The 20,028-nt window shown below is 40.2% G+C and overlaps 1 protein-coding gene across 3 annotated transcripts in view; it reads left to right on the forward strand.

The window, feature by feature from the left end:
• The window catches only part of RERG (RAS like estrogen regulated growth inhibitor), a 108,810-nt gene that overhangs the window by 79,946 nt on the left and 8,836 nt on the right, over window positions 1-20,028 (forward strand). For all 3 annotated transcript variants that reach the window (XM_055712481.1, XM_055712480.1, XM_055712482.1), the window contains one exon: window positions 10,959-11,015. In XM_055712481.1, coding sequence (XP_055568456.1) covers window positions 10,959-11,015 — 57 coding nt within the window. The remainder of the gene's footprint in view (window positions 1-10,958; window positions 11,016-20,028) is intronic.

Here is a 20,028-nt window from a genome sequence, read left to right on the forward strand (position 1 = left end):
AAACCATTGTGGTTTATCTTGCTGTCCGATATAACTGTTCTCACATACCTTTCTCCATTCATTCTTCTGGGAACTTCTCCAGGTGTCTGGTTCAGGTACTTGGCAATAAGCCCATCAGAAAGAAAATAGTTCCTTATCTTCCGCCTTTAAAATTCCAGGTAGTCAAGGATCTGCAATGCAAAATCAACTAACAGCGCAATTTGAAAACAACGGGTTCCCATAAATATTGAATTGTGCACTGTATTAGAAAGATGTAGCATTTATCAATGCTTTTGCCATCAGGTTTGTAAAAAAGAGGATCATGAAAAATCCATGAGTCAGTTTTCAATGCATTTTGGGGCCCTAATTCTTTATTTCTCTGTGACACAGGCACCTTACAGACATGCATGTATTGACTGATTTTTGGCTCATCAATCACAGAATCACAGAATAGTTTAAGCTGGAAAAGACCTTTAAGATCATTGAGTCCAACCGCTAACCCAGCACTGCCACGTCTACCACTAAACCATGTCCCTGAGTGTCACATCTTTTAAATACCTCCAGGGACCGTGACTCAACCACTTCCCTGGGCAGCCTGTTCCAGCGCTTGACAACGCTTTCGGTGAAGAAATTTTTCATAAATAGGGCTGATACGGAATGCCTAATGTTCACTTAAGCTCCTTTGTCACAGAAAGCTGGAAGTTGCACAGGACATAGGATCTTTCAACATTTTCACATATATCTACTCCAGCTGGATTGTAATTGCAATGTAAAGTTTTTCCAGGTTATCTGGCATTTCCAGAGAGCCAAAACCAGAGAGCTAGGCTGTGCAGTTAAAAGAAATTAAATGTATCACAGAAAAAGCCAAGGAACAGCTTGGTTTTCACTTGATGCAAGCTGTAGTCTCATCTGATAAAGTATACATGGACTTAAAATTAGACATGAAAAATTATTACAGTCAGGCTGAGGAGACGAGAGTGATAGATAGTCTGTCCAGACTGTGACCACACAGAAACAGCCAGCGCTGTCTACCAAAATGAAATAGGATGCTCTGCATCCCTTTACATAAATGTAACTACATTTTCTAAGGCAAACGAGAGAAGATGGCACACTTTATGCCCTTTCAAGTTACCATTTGTGCTGATCTGTACAGACTTAGTGAAACAGTAGCGCAGCAAGGCACTTTCACAAAGGTACTTTTTGCCATTGTGAAGATTACAAATACAGGCGGTGATCCAGCATTAGTGCCAGTGGCCTTGTTCACAGTATGCTAACTGCCCTCTCATTCAGGCTGACTCAACAGGGCCTAATAAAACCCTATTTTTAGGCATTTAGAGTGAGTCTTCAGCCTAGCAGCCAAAGTGTATGTTGTGCCTTTCCAGAAGGGGTTTGTCAGACCAGGACATACCACATGTAACAAAATGTCTTTTGCTTCTGGCAAGAAGAGCACTCGGTAGATGGCGAAACACCAGCGAGCCCCCAAAACTATCAAGCTCTAACCCCAGCACAAGCAGCCTCCCCCTTAGGCGGGGTTAAGGATTTATGGCCAGGTTGCTGCTGGCAGTCAGGATGCTCTCTCAGAGCAGCTGGGCCTTGTGGACCAGTCCCTATCCTGACCAAAGGTTCACACAGAACTGGCTTTTCACCTTGTTGGAAAAAATTCTTCATCTTCTTTGGGCATGAGACCGTGCTCCCTCCCCTACTCCCTGGGAAAGGGCTTCACAGCTCTCCCAGGACATGCAGACCTTCTTTAACAAGGCAGCTTCACGTCTCTCCCCTTTCTTCTAGTTCCTCCTACTCATCTCCTGCCTTCTGAGCATGGGAAGGGAGAGAGAACAGGGATCTGAGAAAGGGCTGAAGAAGAGCCTTAAAAAAGCAAAACCACCAACAACAAAAAAGCAACGGCCAACACAAAACAAAAAAAAAAACCCAAACAACAAAAAAACACAACAAAACAAACCCACCAAAAAGCAAAACCAGAACAGCAACAAAAATCCCCACTCCTGCACTGGCTGTGGCTTCCTTCTTTGCACCAGCAGGGGATGAGGCAGCAGCTCCACACTGTCCCAGGAGCAGCTTAAGGCATCTCCAAGATGGCTAGCCAGGTCTTCCTTTCAGGAGTGCCACTCAAATGACTCGTGTTGCCTGCGCCTTGAGCCAGACTCAGCACCAGCAGAGTGAAATCAGCACTGAACACTTTTGGCACGTTCAGATCAGCTGAAGCTGAGTAGCTGGTGGATGCTGTAACCAAGAAAGATCATCTTTGCCCTCTTCCTGTAACGGTGAACATCTGGTTAAAAAAAAACCCAATAATTTAGTCCCACACATTTCTCCAGTGCAATACAAAACAACATTGCAGTGAATAAAAAGGAGGCTAGTGGCATTAGGTTGGTTTGTTTGTTTTAAATCTGCATTTTCTGTTACAGGTTCTTTGAAAACAAATGGTGAGGTGTTCAAGTATTTCCTTTGAAAGAGCAATCTGAAAAACTAGCTTCCTTCCAAAAAATGGCCTTTCTGCTCAAAGTGCATTTTCCAACAAAAAATCATTCATACAAAAATGTTTTGACAATATCCAGATCATCCTGCCAGCTAAAGTATTACAGAATTCCCTCTTTTATTTCCTTTCTTTCTCTTTCCTTTTTAAAGATGACAAACTAATTTGACAAAAAGATGAGAGTGGAATGTTTTCTAAAGTCAATACTGGGAGAAATGTAAGGAGAAAAAAATACAAAAAAGTTAAAGGCCCCTGAAAATGTCATCTTGCCATTGTCTTAATGAAATACTAGATTTTTAAACAAAAAGGCTTTCTACCCTTCCTTTCTTCTGAAAATATTTTTTTTCTTTTTTCAATTTTTACTGAAATAAATCAATTTTTTTTTCTTTTTCACCTTGAGTCGGGCAGGTGGGTGTTATGTCAAAGGTTTATACTGAGAATCCTATTCTACTTTACTTTGCCCAGTATCTTTCAAAACAGCATGCAGATACAAAACTTATCTGTGTCAGTCACCTAGAAAAGCAACAATTATTTGTGTGATTTCATTCATAAGGCTTGCTCTACAGCCCAATCATAAATATACCCTGTCTCAGACACACAATCCTCTGGAGGTGTTACCATTAACAATATTTTGAAAAACCATATGTGTTAGCAATATCACACCAGAAAGTCTTCACAAAGGGGCAACATAACAAGTTATACTATGAAGTCAAGAGAGTAGAAACGGTAGAAGTATGGACATTACACACTGCTTTCCTAAAATGATCAAAACCATTAGACACCCCAGTCTGATCATTTATCTTTTATATGAGGAGACATGTGAAATAAACCACTTGATATCAGAAAAATATATTATGGAACAGGATAGCATAATATAAAATAAACCTCCTGCTTATATTTCATATGCAGCAACTGTTGTAAAAAAATGCCTCCAGCACTGAAGGCAACGGGTAGAACATTACTACAAAATCCTCATGTTCCGTGGCAATGGGATGAATGACTACTATACTGTGTATTTTATGAAATGCACAGTTAAATATTCCATATGAAAATACACAGAGGTTCTTTTACTGTGAAATTACCATACCAGAAGCAAGACAAGGTCTCTTCTCCCAACATCAATAGGACATGAGGAAATAGCCTCAAGTTGCACCAGGGGAGGTTTAGATTGGATATTAGGAAAAATTTCTTCACTAAAAGGGTTGTCAGGCACTGGAACAGGCTGCCCAGGGAAGTGGTTGAGTCACCATCCCTGGAGGTATTTAAAAGACTCGTAGATGTGATGCTCAGGGACATGGCTTAGTAGTGGACTTGGCAGGGCTGGGTTAGCGGTTGGACATGATCTTAAAGGTCTTTTCCAACCTAAACAGTTCTATGATTCTAAGAAATGCTTCCTGCTATTAACATTAGGATGTGGTTCTAATAAAAAATTTTGACAAATGACCCTGTATTTTTTATATTCAGTACTAAGGGATGTGGCCTTCATTCCACTGACATGCCTGTGCCAAGATTGCTTTCTCCCCAGTCTCTGAGTTTTTTCTCTAACCTGGGGGCCAGACATCTCTGTCAGTAAACGGAGACATTGACAATTCCCTAACTTCGGAGTCAATTTGTGTGAAAGCTGTATGCCTGTGAAAGTAGGACCAGGCATAGCTAGATGTGGCAGAAGAGCTGGAGCACCCACAAGACCCTGTGCCTAGGCACATGCAGGCGGGTGGCACCCCTATGCCTGCACATGGTCTGGCTGGTGAGCAAGCGAGTAGAAACATGCAGGGAACAGAGCACTGTGTAAACAGTCACCCTGGAAATAAGAGTGAACATAGGCAGAGCAATTACCCTTGTGCAAATTGGGAAGTGGATGGCTCACCTTTCCGTTTCATGAGCACCTAAGCATTAGTTTCATTGGACTGAAGTCAATGATGTTTATGGTAATTTTCAGCTGCAGCAGAAGTGAACATGGTCTGATAAAAACACAAGTTATTGTTTACTTGGTGTCTTGCAATTAAAAAGTGCTTGTAAAATAATCTGATGGAGTGTTTCCTTCCAGTTTGCTATTAAGATAGTTGAGATTAACTTAGTAAATACACCATGCTGCAGACTGCCAGAGTTTCAGATGATCTCCTTGAAACAAGTTACTTTTCTCCAGAACCTTTGGACTCAAAAGTTCCTAAAATCAGGTACTTCCCACAGCAGTAAAATGCAGTTATGTCAGAGGTAAACTGAAATTGCCACTAGCAAAAGAAGTACGCCCCAAAACTTTGTAGTAGAAATTGAAAAGTGACAGTGATTTTAAAAATGACACTAATTACACTGACACTTGGTCAGGCTAAAGGATGAATATCCTGATAAAGACTGCTAAAAAATACAGATGAGTAGGACTGTGGTCTCTGTCTCTTCCACAGTAGCGCAGTCCTTCCAAACAGCTTGTCAAAAGGTCAGTTACTGACATCTAATTGCACATATGGAACTAGCATCTGAAGCAGTCTTTGGAGGCCTGCTATGTGCATATTGAACATGTAAAATACTATTTACTGTAAAGATAAATCCAGCATACAGTATTGAATTTTTACATTTGAAAGTATGTTAGTTTTCAAAGTACTTGAACATGGGATGCTGATTTAGTCCGTGATGCTGTTCTGTGGGGATTAATATAGAGATCTGAGACAGGTATTCAGTCCTAATTTATACCCTGCCAGAATAAAAAGACATTTGAACCATTTTTGATATTCAGATTTGAGTTCACAGAACTGAAGCTCTAATTATTACCACTGAAGAAAAAAGATTTACATTACACGAAGCAGCATAACCTCCTGAAAGGCAAGTGCAACACATTTAATCACGTAGCTGTTCAATCCTAGTCCATATTTACTATTACACAGTGTATACATATACATGCGCTGTTATATATATACTATTATACACTATATATTTTTATATATATATACTTTTTATATTTAATATATATTAAACATTACATATACTTTTATATTTATGTCATTAGTCAGTGGAGGACCTCAATGTGCTTTACAGAAAAACCATACAAGCATACACCGTAATTTCTCTGAACAGTTCTCTGTTTAAGACAGTGATTAGAATATGCATAAAATGTGCAGAGTTTGAAACAGCAAGGCAGTGTAAAACAGACCATTTTTAGACTTGGTACAGTTCTTTCTTTCCCTTCCCCCCAGCTGATCTCATTTTCCTCCATTAAATTTACCTTCTAGTTTACTACAAACACATTAGGTCTCAACATCAGAAGTGACCACAGTGAACAAACCAAGAGAGAGTGAAGGCAGAGAAATCCTCCTGTTGATGTCTCACTCACCACTCGTATCCCCACATCACTGAATTTCTGAGATACTGTCAAAACTGAGTCAAATCCAGGCCCACGGACGTAGAGCCAGAAGTAATGACTACATGCTTACACCCATGACATACCAGGATCAGAAAAGGACTCTGAATTATAAGTTCATACTTCACTCCACCCCCAAACATCCCCAAATGACCTGCACTTTCAGGAGCAAATTAAATTCTGTGGCAGTCCCTTTAAAATAAACCATTACTTCCCAAAGCTGGACACAGAGCTGCTTAAGGAGGCAGAGCATCGCATGCCAGAATCCTGTGGCATTGCCATCCTGCAGACTGGAGCTTGCCACATGCTCCAAGGGGACTGAAATTCCAATATATGAGGAGCCTCTGAGAGGGTGAATGGAGGATAAACTCTAACAAAGACATAAATGAAAAAAAAATAATTAAATACTTAATTTGTGAAAGTGCCTTTTGATCATTATAACCTCTGGTTTTAACCACCCTGATGTCTTCTTCCAAGTATGGTTTACTGATAACACATCTTCATGGCACCAGCAATGGACTTGTTGATAAGTTAAATAATGGGACTATTTTCAGACCATTTTTATAGCTGAAAATTCTCATGGCATAAAAGAGTCATCATACAGTTATTTCACTGTGGAGAACTGTTATTTTTCTTAGAATAACTTTGAACTCTGTAGCTTTCAGGGAAGGGGGATGTTTTTCAAATAAAACCCTGCTTCCATTCTTCCCCCAAAAGCTCAGCTTGTATTAGCTGGAACAATAACAAATTCATGAAGATATGTATTCAGGCAGATTGTAAATTTAGCCAGAACATTTATATGTTACTAAATCCAAACAAAGATCTAAAGTAAGACACAAAACACCATAATAAAAAAAAAAACCCAACACAAATACAACAAACACAAATCCCTCCCCCCAAACCACCCCCCCAAAAAAAAAAACCCCAACAAAATCCAAACCATTCCAAAAGATATGGACTGACATTTTTAAAGCTGAGTAAGGGACCCAACCACACAAGTCCCAAAGAAACTGATTAATCATGTGGTTGATTATCTCAGTTTATATGCCAAGTTAATTCCTGATATAACTTCATTGTCTTCGGTGGAGTTAGACTGCAAATGTATTTGACAGATAGTCATGTTTCTTCTCCAAGAATAACTTCTGAAGCAGAAGGTTTAAACATGAGTGAATGAAAGTCCTGAGCCAAGTTCTACCCTAATTTAAACCCTGTACAAAACAGCTGACTTGGAAGTCAGGGTGTAAGGAAAGGCAGAAAGAGACATGAGTCTATTCTTCCTTTGCTGGGACATTACATCAATTCCCTTAGGTCATGTCTCCGAAAAACACAGCGGGAATCCAAATTGCAGTTTGTTGGAGATTCTTTCCTTCTAAACTTGCAAGTTCTTGTATTTCACAAACAGTAAGTGTTCAGGGAAGAGGCTGCACTAGTCTTAGTGGAGGACCATGAAATTCACTCGTATTAGGTACTACATCAATCCAAATCTTGCCTGCTTCAAACTGCTTTTAATCTTCTTTGAGGATAAGCACTGGAAATGGTCCTATTAATATGAACATTGGAATTAGTCACCTAATTTAATCAGAAAATAATGCATTTCAGACATTCTCAACCTCAATGTTATTTTGAATCAAACCCCAGCATTTGGATTTTTTTTGTGTGTGTGTTCGGTTATTTTTAATTCATTATTAGTATTACAGTTAAGCAAGCCTAAGCAAGGCTGACAGGTCAAGCAGGCTGCATACACCTTTGCTAAGGTAAGAGGGAAGAAGTAATGCCCATCTCAACTCCTTTTATGCAGCATTGCTAAGGAATGACTAGGGAAGTTATATTGCTTTGCCCCAAGTGCCATTTATGCCAGCAGCAGAAATCTGAGCACTACAGCTCTAAGTGTAGTGAATTCCTAATGTCCTCACTTCTGGTTCTTCTGCTGGCAGAAGTTATTTTACTAAAAAGTGATGTAATCTGGCAGTAAGTGAGCTCAACATAAACAAATGGCTCCACAGTAATACCCCTGCTCCAGGGAGATCATCACTAGGGCGGGCGGCGTGAGCCATCAAGCTGGTCTCCAGACTGACAGCCCAAACACTTGGGTGCCCTTCCCAGCTCTCCTCTCATTGACTATTTTCAGTCAAATCAGAAAGTAAAGTCATACACGTTGTTTTAACACTCCACTGGATGCCAGGGACCCATCTGCTAAGCACCCTTAATGAGGCAAAAGTGAAGACATTTCCCATCCGACATAGTTTGCAACAGTTATAAACAGGAGAGATATTGGATCGAGAGCATCTCATGTTCCACATCTGTGAAATGCAGCTGATAATCTTATGCCTTGTAAAACTGCATGCAAGTGAAAAGCTCCATAGGATGGGCTATGATCACTGCCATGAAGGAGAGCACAGTGTTTGGAGGGAATTGGCCAGACCAGAAGCAGGGAAGCTGAGCAGAGCCAGCCCCACAGGAACAGCAGCTCTGCACGGCCCCACGCTGCGCGTCCCCAAAATTGGCCACTGAGCACGTGACTCTGAAATTGACACTTCCCCACTCACCTGGCATTGTGCAGGGGTGGCTTTTCTTCCCTTCACTGGGCTCAAGCAAGACTTATACAAGTACTTTACCACCAGCAGTGCATACAGAGCAGCTTGCTGGGCTTGCTGTGCTCCCCGCTGAGACCTGCCAGTTGAGGGACACCAAATGCCATCTGGTCCTATGCATAGCAGCCACCTCCCACCCTTCCCTTCTTTTCTTCAGCTCCCTCCTGCATATGTGATTATTTGTTATCTCTGCACATAGGCCTCCCTGCTGGAGACTAATACCACCTACTTTTTCCCTCTTCACCAGAGCTTACATCTGTGATCTCTAATTCTTCCCCTCTGTAGCACTCAACGCCTGTACCATTTCATCCTGTGTACATAGCTGTACCTCTCTTGTCCCAGGCTCATCTCAGCAGCTGCAGTCCAGTTCTACTTTGCCGTCTTATCACTTGTCACCTTCTCAACACCTTCATTTGGGCTGCCTCCAAACTCAGCTTTTCTCCCTTTTCCTTCAGAGCTGCTGCTCTCTATCACCTATCTCAGACACTAGTGCTTGACAGACTGTCTTCCAGTCCCCTTCATCACTTTGACCCTCCTCTAGCAATTTCCATCTACAAGTACAAGGTGTTCATACCAAAGTGGACTATGTTTAAATAGGAAAATAGCTGGACAGGTTCCTCCAATCTCTTCTGCCTTTTCTTTCTCTTCACTAGCTACTCCAGGTCCAGGCACAGTCTCAGGCACTGCACACAGGTAGCACATCACTGTTTGTCCTTCAGAGTACAGCTGTGAAAGGAGAAAGCATTTTTAAAATCTCTTCTTGAAAAATAAGATGGTAAGGAGTCTTTTGAAAATGTGACAGGAGAACTTTTACTCTGCATCATTTCCCCAGTCAAAATACAGAAAGGAAAAATAAAGAAAGAAAAGGAAAAAAAGAACATGCTGTGTTTTTTACTAGCAATTACAGAATCTATTGCTAGCAATTAAAGAAGAGCCATGACTAAACTTTTGAAACATCAAGATGTTTAAACTATTCCAGCTGAGATAAATTGTGGGGGAAAAAGTCCTGATGCAGACATCATGATGGATGGAAAATAAGCTACACACAGATCTTCTTGTAGTATAATGACATCCATGTTAGGACTATGACTTGAAAAGTTACTGTGGCTAAGAATTGTCACATTCAGTCCGAGGGCCAAGGAGAGCATTTCTGCAAAGGTTAAAAAAAAAAATTAAAAGGTAGGATTTCCTAAGGAGAATGAAAACTTAAAATAACACCGATTTAAAATTGCTTCTTGTGTGGTAATCTCATTTCCTTAGAACCAGCTTCTTATTGTCCTTCCAAGTGTGAGGCATAGTTAAATCTTCCTGAAAACAAATGTTCTGATTAAGCAAAGCTTAATTAATTATACTTATTCTTCAGGCTGTTGCCATGTCCTACTCTTGGGCACAGAAATCTGGGATGTGAGACGTTCTCATAGCTTTAATTTTGAAAAGGCTCAGGACTGGGTTAGGTGTCACATTTTACTGTCCGTCTGTAACTGAAAGAAGGATGGAACAATCCTGTACAGCTGACAAGGAAAACTTTTCCTGTAGCTGTAACCACTACAATCATAGCTAGCACAGTGGTATCTCTAGCTCCATTTTGGAAATGCGGAAAGGATTTTGAATAGTTGGTGGTGGTGAATGCTTTGTTTACACCACTAGAAATTCAAGGCACTGCTTAGTTTTAAATTAGAACATAAGCAACATGCTGACAAAGCCTATATAGGCTGTTTTTAAAGAGGGTGGAGGGATAGAAAAAATTAAAAGAACATAAGTAGCAAGATCTTAGACCATAAACTGAAACTGAGAACTAGTTATCCCATGCTCCAAAATCTAAAGCTTTATTTCTACTTCAACAAATTCATTAACATTTGTTGACTATTGGTTTAAAATATTACAGCTGATTACTTTAAGTGACAAGTAGGTAAAACATGGAAGATAAATTGTTGCAAGGTAGGCATGCCAAACTACAGAAGGAAGCTATTTAGCCAGTTATATGTTGACCTTTACAAGGTTTCAAATCTGAACCGTAAATTTTCAAGAATTAAATTGTTTTGGTTTGAAGCTTCAAAGCATCCTGGTTCAAAAACTGCCAACCCTTTTTTCCACTGTTTACGGGAAATCTAAAGCATCCAAGACAGTGCTTTTTCAAAGGTCATCTCCTTGTAACACTGTAAATGGGGTGGGTTTGGCTTTTTAATGGTAGAAGCTATAGTGACAAAAAAAAAAAAAAAAAAAGTGAAAAAAGGTTAGAAACTACAATTTAAAACCTCCTGGTATTCTGGTAGTCTTGTTCCAGCATTGTTCCATGGTAAATGATTAATACTGTAAAGAGTTTTGGGGTTTTTTTCATTTTGTTTTCCCCCTTCAAAAATGTGAATTGGGCTACAAGTAGTGAAAAGGTCCCAGCTGCCACAATAAGCAATGCTGAATTCTGCTCACAGGTCAGGGGAGCTGCTACATGCCCATTCACACAGAAAAGTTTGCTGGGAAAGCTTTAAAAACCAGACGAGTTGATGGCTTGTGCATCTCACCTGGGTTCTTTTTGTCCCTCCAGCTCTCGTCGTACGCTTCCTGACCAAACGGTTCATCTGGGAGTATGATCCAACGTTAGGTAGGTTGCATTTTGTTCTGTACACATGGTATGCTGTATATAATAGCATGGCTGAAGTAATGGAAAGTCATAGAGTTAAAATTCCAAGCCTCAGACAACCTTTAAATTTGCTGTAAAAAGCTTCTCTATGGTCATTTAAAGCTGGAACAAATGATTACCTAAGATGGCAGAATAAAGAAACAGTGATGAACTCAGACGAAAGGAGAACTAATGTATGAGGCACATTCCTGCCTACACAGAAGTCAATGGGGATTTTGCCGTTGAAAGCAATTGCATTAGCATTGCCCTCTGAAAATTATTTAGTGTGCGATCAGTTTTCTGCTTTTGGATAATCCGAACATCAGCTGCTAGAGAATAAAACGGCTGGGATACAGATCTCAAAAATTCAAGAGGAAAAAAAAGTGTGGGTACTTACAGTCAGTCTACCTACCCTTAGGTAAGTGTTTTGTCCTCACTTTCAAACGTACATTGTGTCTCACTTTTTGGCTCACCAGATAGGGACACCAGTCATCAACAGAGATTCCACGTCTCCCCCACTACTCCCAATTAGCTGTGTTGGGTCTGGTGCTTTTGAGAAGCTGGCACAGATATCTCAAAAAAGACTTGTCAAACAGTTGCTCTGAATAATTAGAGGCCTTGCTTGGAAATTTGGGCCAAGCTCCAGTTTCTTAGTATTTCCTAAGTTAGCGTATATTTGAGTGCTCTGCACCAGAGAAGGTCCAGGACAAGTCCAAGACAAGGCATTCACTTCTTAGAAGGCACCTTCAATACCTCAGGACTAAGTGATTTACACATGAAGTAAGGGGACGGGAAATTTCCTGTCCTCTGACCATCCACTGCCATCTCCTTCCTAACCTTTCTTTGGAGGCTCAAATACAGACCATAGAGTTAAATACCTATTTCTTTGTTAAGGTTCTTTCTCTAATTGGTTTCACCAAAGAAATACAGAATGCTATAAACTTGCACAGCAGAAACAAAGATGAAAGTTTAATATGCTTTGTCACAAAACTTAGGCAGCCCTTCCAACAAAGCAAAGTATCCAGTATTATACTAAGTATTTTTGTGTGGCAAGATGAACAAATGACAGATACCAGAAATCTCATCTTTGGAAAATAATTCACAGAAAAACCTGAACTCAAATACATTCTTTTATCTGCTAATACCAATATACTCATCAGTGAATTACATGTCACCTGCCTTGTACTGCAATACAGGGTGTTCAATATAGTGTTCTATTCATATTATTAGTATTAGGACTTCACAGCTCCATCACTAATACATCATTTTAAGAAGCTGACAATAGAAGTAGTACATAAAGGGTTTTGTATCAGTATAATCCAAGTACATTTATTTCTTACAGGTAAACTGCACGCAAAACTGTCCTTGTTGCTTTGCTTAAGTACACAAACTAAGTAATTAGCAAGCTGCAAGGTTTATTATTTTTTGCCCCATTATGAAGGCCCCACACCCTTTTTGGTGTGCAAGACTTGACATTTGTTTCTGTTTTACAAATGAATACAACTGCATATTAACCATGCCCTTTAGGAATCTAATCATCTTCTGTTTGCAACATGGAAAGCTTTCATGCAGGCAACAGTCCTATCTCAATAAAACAAAACCTAAATCTCTTCTGACTTACTGAATTCTACACTCTCGTTCAGTTTAGAGAACAGCAGCTTAAATTAGGTATTACAGTCATTGTGAAGCTAAGTGCTTTAAGTTGCTCAGAGGAAAATGTTTGATAAGTTGAAAAAATGAATAAACTATTGTCAATAAGTTATTTCTTAATCATAGTAATCTCTGGTGGAAGCTGACCACCAAAGATTGCTTTTTAAAGTGCTCTTTTTTTTAAACTAAGGATCATAACAGGATTCAAAGGAGGCTCTGAATTGTTAGGGGAAAAAAAAATCTCCTGAAATTCTAACCAATATTCAGGCCTTCAGAGATCAATCAGAAAGGGACTGTACCTTCAAAAGCTTTATGAATCAATGCTTGAATAAATATATTTCTGTCTTTTTCATGATCATCCTGCAGTGATTTGGTGTCCAGTTACCTGTAAACATCACTGAGCTGAATTTACTGAGAAGTTTTAGCAGAACAGATTAATTTCTTCCTAGCAATCATGGACTGGCAGCTGGGTGGAAAGAGGGATATCTACATATTCCACCAAAACAAGAAGTTTAAGTTGTGTCGAGAGACCCTTTTGCTCTACAGGGAGAATAAGCAGCTTTGTCAAGTAATTTTGAAAGGACAGGAGTAAAACAGATGCAAACTATCTAGCTACTAAACAACATGAGGTTTTGCCAAAAATCACTGGGGCAGTGACAAAAATATCATATTTATAGTTTATTACTTATTCAAGTTTTCAGCTACCCATTAGCCCTCTGATGCAAGGAATCCCAAGATAATTCCTATTTTTAGGAAAGCTTTCACCAAGCTTTACAAGGCCTGATGGAAGTTCAACATGATCCTAAACTAAGCATCAGGGTAAAAAAAACCCTTGTCCTCTTTTAATTTGAGGGTGGTGCATTTTAACTGGAAAGGAAAAAACACACCTTATAAATATTCTTGACTACTCTAACCTGCCAGAAGAAAATGAAGGACCATATTTTTAGCAGCATGTGGATATACTGCTGTATCTCCAGAAGCCAAATTGCAAACCACAAAATAACATTTTCTGGCAGGATGAACATCACTGAACCTTGCAAGCCTTGGCACATGGGCTGCTGCTGAAGTCAGGGCTTTGCAGCTCTGCCACTTTTGTGCAGGATGTTGGATCTGTGCAAGCGTTGGTAGGACAACTGCATCCTCACAAAAGTACATATCACTCTACTTTTTATTTTGCTATTCTCAGCCAAGGGGTAACAACTGCAGCAAGGGTCACTTTCTGGAGAGTGTTAACCATCAGCCTTGACTTCTCCATCATTTCTATTTAATTGGCAAGTCACTGTCACCATCTTGGCATGGGGTTTTTTTGTTTGTTTGTTTTTTTAAAAAGGTGCTAAATCTCTCAGGCTAAGTGGTTACCTAGCATTATCAAGGCAAATGGGTTTCCACTTTCACTCTTTAGTTTTAACAAATCATACAACTATCTCACATGGTTACAGAATTAGAAGGTTCAGTGACAGAGCTCTGTGTAGAAATGGGCTGGAACTGCACATTCAAAACAAATACATACAGTTTTCTAAAATATTAAATATATGGATTCAGCATTAAACTTAGTCTTCTTTACTTGTTAAATATGTACTAAGAAAGGGGATTGTGTTACCAGATGGATTAAGGTTTGTATATTTCTGAATAGAACACAACTTGCAAATTTATAAGGAGATTCAGTGAGAGGTTAGAAGGTCTAAAACCACTTGGCCTGGTTAGGGCATCGCTTAAGCCACAGCCTAAAAGCACTTCACAAACATAAGCAACATATCTGCGGTGGATTGAACACAGAACTGGAAATTTCTGTTATATTTCAGTTTGGCTCTATGAAGAGATTCGTAGAAGCATGAAAACAAGCATTTCTATGTACCATTGCAGCAGCGCTTGCCAGGAGCAGGGTGGCAGCAGGCTGATGATTTGTCCCGCTCACCGAGGCAGCACCCTCACAGCAGTGCCGATGCAGGTGGTCCTGGGACTCGACCACCCCACTGCTGCCACAAACCCAGCAGCCTATAAACGCGTAACACTAGCCAGCCAGCATCGTCTCAGGGAGGGACATACTCTATGGGGATGAGTTTCAAGGTGGAGGCGCAAAGATCTATATTCGTCCATGCACTCTCTGTGGGTGAACTCTTAGCCTGAATTGCAGGACTTCCATGGACTCCAGTAACCCAGGGCTTCACACCATGATTTTCAAGGCTGCTGTGAATAGCTGCTCTCCTCAGTGTCAGTAAATCGGAATAACAGTCTGTATCTCAGCAATTTCACCCATGAGCCAGTGGCGGTGCCCAGAATTTAGGGTGCCTTCACCTGTCTTCAAAGATGGAGAGATATTGTGGTTTGTCGTCAAACAAGTAATATATAATTGAATTTAAAATTGGAGGTGCTGAACTAGAGTAAGTCAATGGAATTGGCAAATTTATTTTTTCCTGGCGGGCAAAAAAGGAGGTGGAAGCCCAAAGAGTTATCACAGCAGTAGATAGACAGCACTCACAGCCTGCAGAATACTTTACGGGCAACAGCAAATTACCTGCCTCTGTAAGCTGTGACATGCAGGGACACTCTCATGGATCAAATGATGAAAGACGAAAATTCATCATAGCTATGGCTAAGTGGGTGCTTTTAAAAATGTTTTGCAGTATTTCTCTGAGAATGCATTCGTTGTACCATAGCCAGAACAATTTGCTTAACTAGAAACAGAGCTGGGATATCCAAGATTAAAAAAAAAAAAAAGAAAGAAAAAAAAAAGAAAAAAAGAGGGGCTTATGAACGGGGTTGTGTCATTTGTACTGAATTAGCATTTTTATGTGCAGTTGGGGGAATCAGATGCTTTCTGAGGTGAGGGACTTAAACCAGCCAATTTTGCGATACAGGGGAAAAAAACCCAAACAAATAAAACCTCAAGGAAGTGCAGGAGACAGGTTCCTCAGTTCTTTCCTTGATTTTGTCACTGATGTGTTGCCTTCAGTCTCTCTGCCTCTGTTTCCCACCTGCAAAATCCTTCATCTCATAGAAGGGTTGTAAATCCTTTAAGTAACTGGTATTTATAGAGTTAATCACATATCAAAGCTGCACAGAAACACAGAAACAAAAGTCTACCTATAAAATAATAGCAACCAAAGGAGATCATATATTCGTTGACCTTTCCAAAAGTCAGTTGGCTTTCTCACACTACCCCTAAATGCCTTTCTCTAGCTGTTCACATATTTCATACAACTTTGCTAATCTTCTGTAAGGAAAAATGTCTCTGAGCAGATACTCAGCAGAACAGTGCATAACAGACTGCTCTGTCTATGAAGGCAGAGACTGAAAGCATAGGAGTTTATTTAATTTGAATGGGACAGAGAAAAGGCTATTCATTACTTTGAAGGAGCAGAGGTAACCATAAAGAAACATGAGTCTTAAGAAAAATTATAAGTCTGCTAGGACTAGTAGATTAATGGTGACATTTTTAAAGAGCATTTCTTCCATTTTAAGTCACTGAGGGTTTTGTCACTCTTTTTCTACTGGGAGAGGAGAAAACCTGAGTTGGTGTTTCTAAAAAGTCCTATCTAATGCAAGAGACAGACAGACTGTAAGACACCATCAAACAGTGGTAAAATGTGTAGGTATCAGTAAAGCAGCAAAGGTAGGAGATAAGGTAGTACAATTTGCTCTCCCACTAATTTGATTATGAAAGGCCCATGATAGCACTGTTTTTCTCCAGCATAACATGAAACAGCCAAAGGGCTGCAGAAAGATACACTAGATAAACAAGTGCTTGAGGGAGGGAGACAGACACCTCTGTAAGTGCCCTGAATTATCTCACAGCAGAGAACTTCATCTCCTATTGACCGGCTCCAAACTTTACAAATTTCTCTGCTGTGGCAAGAACAGCAGAAATCACCCTGCAAAGGTATCGTTTACATTGGCAAGAAAGCTATTCCCATTGCAAAGCTGGTTGCAAGGAAGACTATTTTTACATTAGAAGGGTAGTTTTGCCTGTATAACCACATCTGTAGTTGGGGGTTCCGTTAGCAAAATTATATAAATCAGAGGTCACAAGGGAAGCTTGCAGATACCATAGATAACGCATTTAACATTACAACACTAGAAAATATTGCTAACCTGAGTTTCTTTTCTGCACCTGATAAATACAGATCTGTACAAACGACATAAACAGTAGAGCAGAGTGGGAATATATCCAAACTAGCTTCCATCAAAATGGTCAATAACTAGGAACAGCTTAGCAGTGGGAGCCAAGACCTCACTAAGAATAATTTACTTTAAAAAGAGAAGATGCAAGAACTATTTTTCTGGGTTAATTTTGTGCCAACACAGCCATGATAAAAAGCTTAAGTCCAAATACTGTTCCCAAGGACTGCCTTTGCTCTCTGGTTTATTCAGCTAACACATTGTCTGGGCAGCTGGAATACCATCTGAATACAGACTCTTCATCCCCAGGATTGCTTTCCCTGCTGCAAATCACAAGCTGAAGAAACACATCTTTGTATGTTGCAGATTTCTAGTTTTCTTTACTTGTGGCTCACTCAGCAAGTTTGTCTTAACACTCCTAAAGGTTTACTGCCTGCCTCTACCATAAAAATACTGACTCCCAGCAGCGCAGCTGAGAAACTGCCCAGACAGCAAACAGAACCTTTAACAAAGGACCCCATACTAAAGATAAGTGTTAATAAATCATCAACTGATGGTCCCTTCAGCCCTAGGGTGTAAAGGTTGGCAGACCAGCAGCCCCAGGAGGAAGGCAGCCTGGAGAAGCCTTCCCTCCCAGCCCTCTTCCTCCTGCTGCACAACGGGACACTGCAGTCTACACAGTGCTGTAGACCAGATCATCAACACACTTACCGTTAAAAATAACCATTTTCCATAGCAAGCAAAAGAGGAGAGAGTTCTGCCATCATCTTGCAAAACTTTGCCTTCTGCACATTTCGTCTGAAGACTCATGTTGACAACTACTACTTACCTAAGCACGAGCTAGGAGTAACATATGTGGTCCAGTGCGGGCTTTCAGCCAAAGTGAGGTGTAACGGTAACCAACCATTTGGGGCTAGGAGGAATGGCTGCCAATCTGCGTTTCAAGGAGTGCCATGACAAATGTGCAGACGCTTAATAAACTGCTGGAAAACAGCCTTATTTTCAAGCCAGACTCTAGCTATTAGTATCCTCAATTTTTACTAACAAAATTACTCATTCCTTCTGCCTCAGTGCTTAAGGGATCCAGCCCTCAACAGCCCAGATTGTGCCTTCCTAGGCATCTTCCTGGGTTTCTGTTTTTCCAACTTCAAAACAGTAGAAACATTACTTCACTTGATACACATTTAATACGTTATATCATTTTTACTTTATACCTCAGCAGTAGGAATTTATACTGAATGTATTATGGCAATGAGCCGCGAAAGTATTCCTGATTCCTCTGAGGTGTTTGTAAGGAAATGGACCGGTATGGCCTAGAGCACCTTAAACCCCAACACTGGCTTCTAAAATGCTCAACAAAGACTTGAAATGATGAAATTGTAATTCAGAGCAGCAGAGGAAGATGCTTAAAATAACATGGGAAGCAGTTACCTGACAATGTGGTTTGTTTTATTTCACATGAGTCTCAAGATGAAGATATTCCTGATGCCAGTAATAAAAATATTGCCTTTTTACAGTAGCTCAACAGACAGCAAAAATCAGGAATGGCAGTGACTGTTCTTGCTGTAGCTACAGCTACAAAATATTTTGCCCTTACTTCTCTTGCTCATCATACTTTGAAATTTTCTGCAGGTGAGTAGAGTTTCCACTGCTCGCTTTTGCACCTTCAGGAGAGCAGGCTTTTGCTTTTTTTGTTTTAGGTGTGAGAAAAGTCTCACTGGTTAATTTTCATTTATATTGGCAGAAATAAGATGAAGCTCACAGCTTCACTAACAAAGACTTCTTGCCACAATCAAACAAAAAAGTGTAGCAAAATATGGTTTATTTAGTCTTAAACTTGTCATGGGCATAACTCCTACCAGGAGCTAACATCTCTGATTAGTGTTGGTGGAAGGTTAAATTGAAAAAATTAAGAAACAGTTAAAGCCTTGACGTTTACTCCCTACTAGTTAGCACTGCTTTGGTTTTGTTGGTTTTGTTTTAGCATGCTTTGACAGACCCAGTTCCCAGCTATCTGTACATGTTTTCTCTGCCTGTCTCAGTAAAAGCTGGTGAGGAAAGAACCTATAGGAAAGGAAAAGTAACACCGCTCCTTTCTCCTTTAAAGAAACCCAGTCTTCGCACACAGGAGAAAAAACATATGCCGCAGAGGTTTACAAATAGACATAACTTTTTTTTTAGAGCTTCAAGAAATCTGTATTCTAGCATTTCTATTTGGTGGCCAAAATGCTGTTCAATGAAAATGTCAACGCATCAAGAAAAAAAATGCTTTTCTGTAGATTAGTTTTATATCTTCTATGTGTTCTACCTAAAAAGCAAATTCTGGAGATGCCACAGATCCTTTCATACCAAGATGAGAATTTCATTGTCTCATGGGGCTCTGCATGACTAAGTAGGAAAATGTGATAAATCCCAAACTGCTCACTAAGCAGCAACCATGATGAAGCCTCATTTCTTCTGAATTTTTTATCCATATTACCTACTGTGGTAGCTATTTTTTTTGCATGTATCCTTGTGCTCCACAGGGCATGCTTTGTCTCCCATGAGCCCCCACAGCACCTGAATCTTCTTCTAAGATTCTACGAATAAGTCTTTGCCCATCTCCAGGGCAACAGGACCTGGGACAGCCCCGCAGCAGAGGCACATGGCTGCTGCCTGCCCAGTATACGCTGGCTCTTCTGCTCTGTGCCTCCGCAGGGGCATTTATAGGGTCTCTACCCTCTGCCCAGCCTGCATTTATACAGGACAGAAATATTTGAGAGTTTCGCCTTGGACAGAAAACAACTAAAAGCAGATCAGCAAGCTAAGACACACTGCCCGCAGTGCCTGTCATATGACTTTTTTTGTGCACAGCTTTAATCTGACTGGTTTGTGAATACCTGCTGTACTGTAGTCACGACTCTGAGTACAGCAAATGGAGCCTTGCAGAAGGCAGCCAATAGAGCCAAAAATGAAGTTAGAAAGGAAACTCCTTTGCATTTGCACACCAGTGTATCAATTCCAAAAGCAGCACTCATAATGGCAAACCACGTGTGAAGTAGGCTAGAGTTCCTAGAGTTGAATTAAATATCACTGCAAACAAACACCTTATTTTTTTCATATACTTTTTGGGTTAAATTTCTAGCTTGACATGATTGTTCATGTAGTATGACAGTCATACAAATAAAGCACATCACAGGTACTGTACAACCTCTTGAAACTTTTCCTTCTGTATTTCCTGACTCTC

Source organism: Falco cherrug, chromosome 5, assembly GCF_023634085.1.
Source record: "Falco cherrug isolate bFalChe1 chromosome 5, bFalChe1.pri, whole genome shotgun sequence".
In the NCBI taxonomy this organism is placed as follows: domain Eukaryota; kingdom Metazoa; phylum Chordata; class Aves; order Falconiformes; family Falconidae; genus Falco; species Falco cherrug.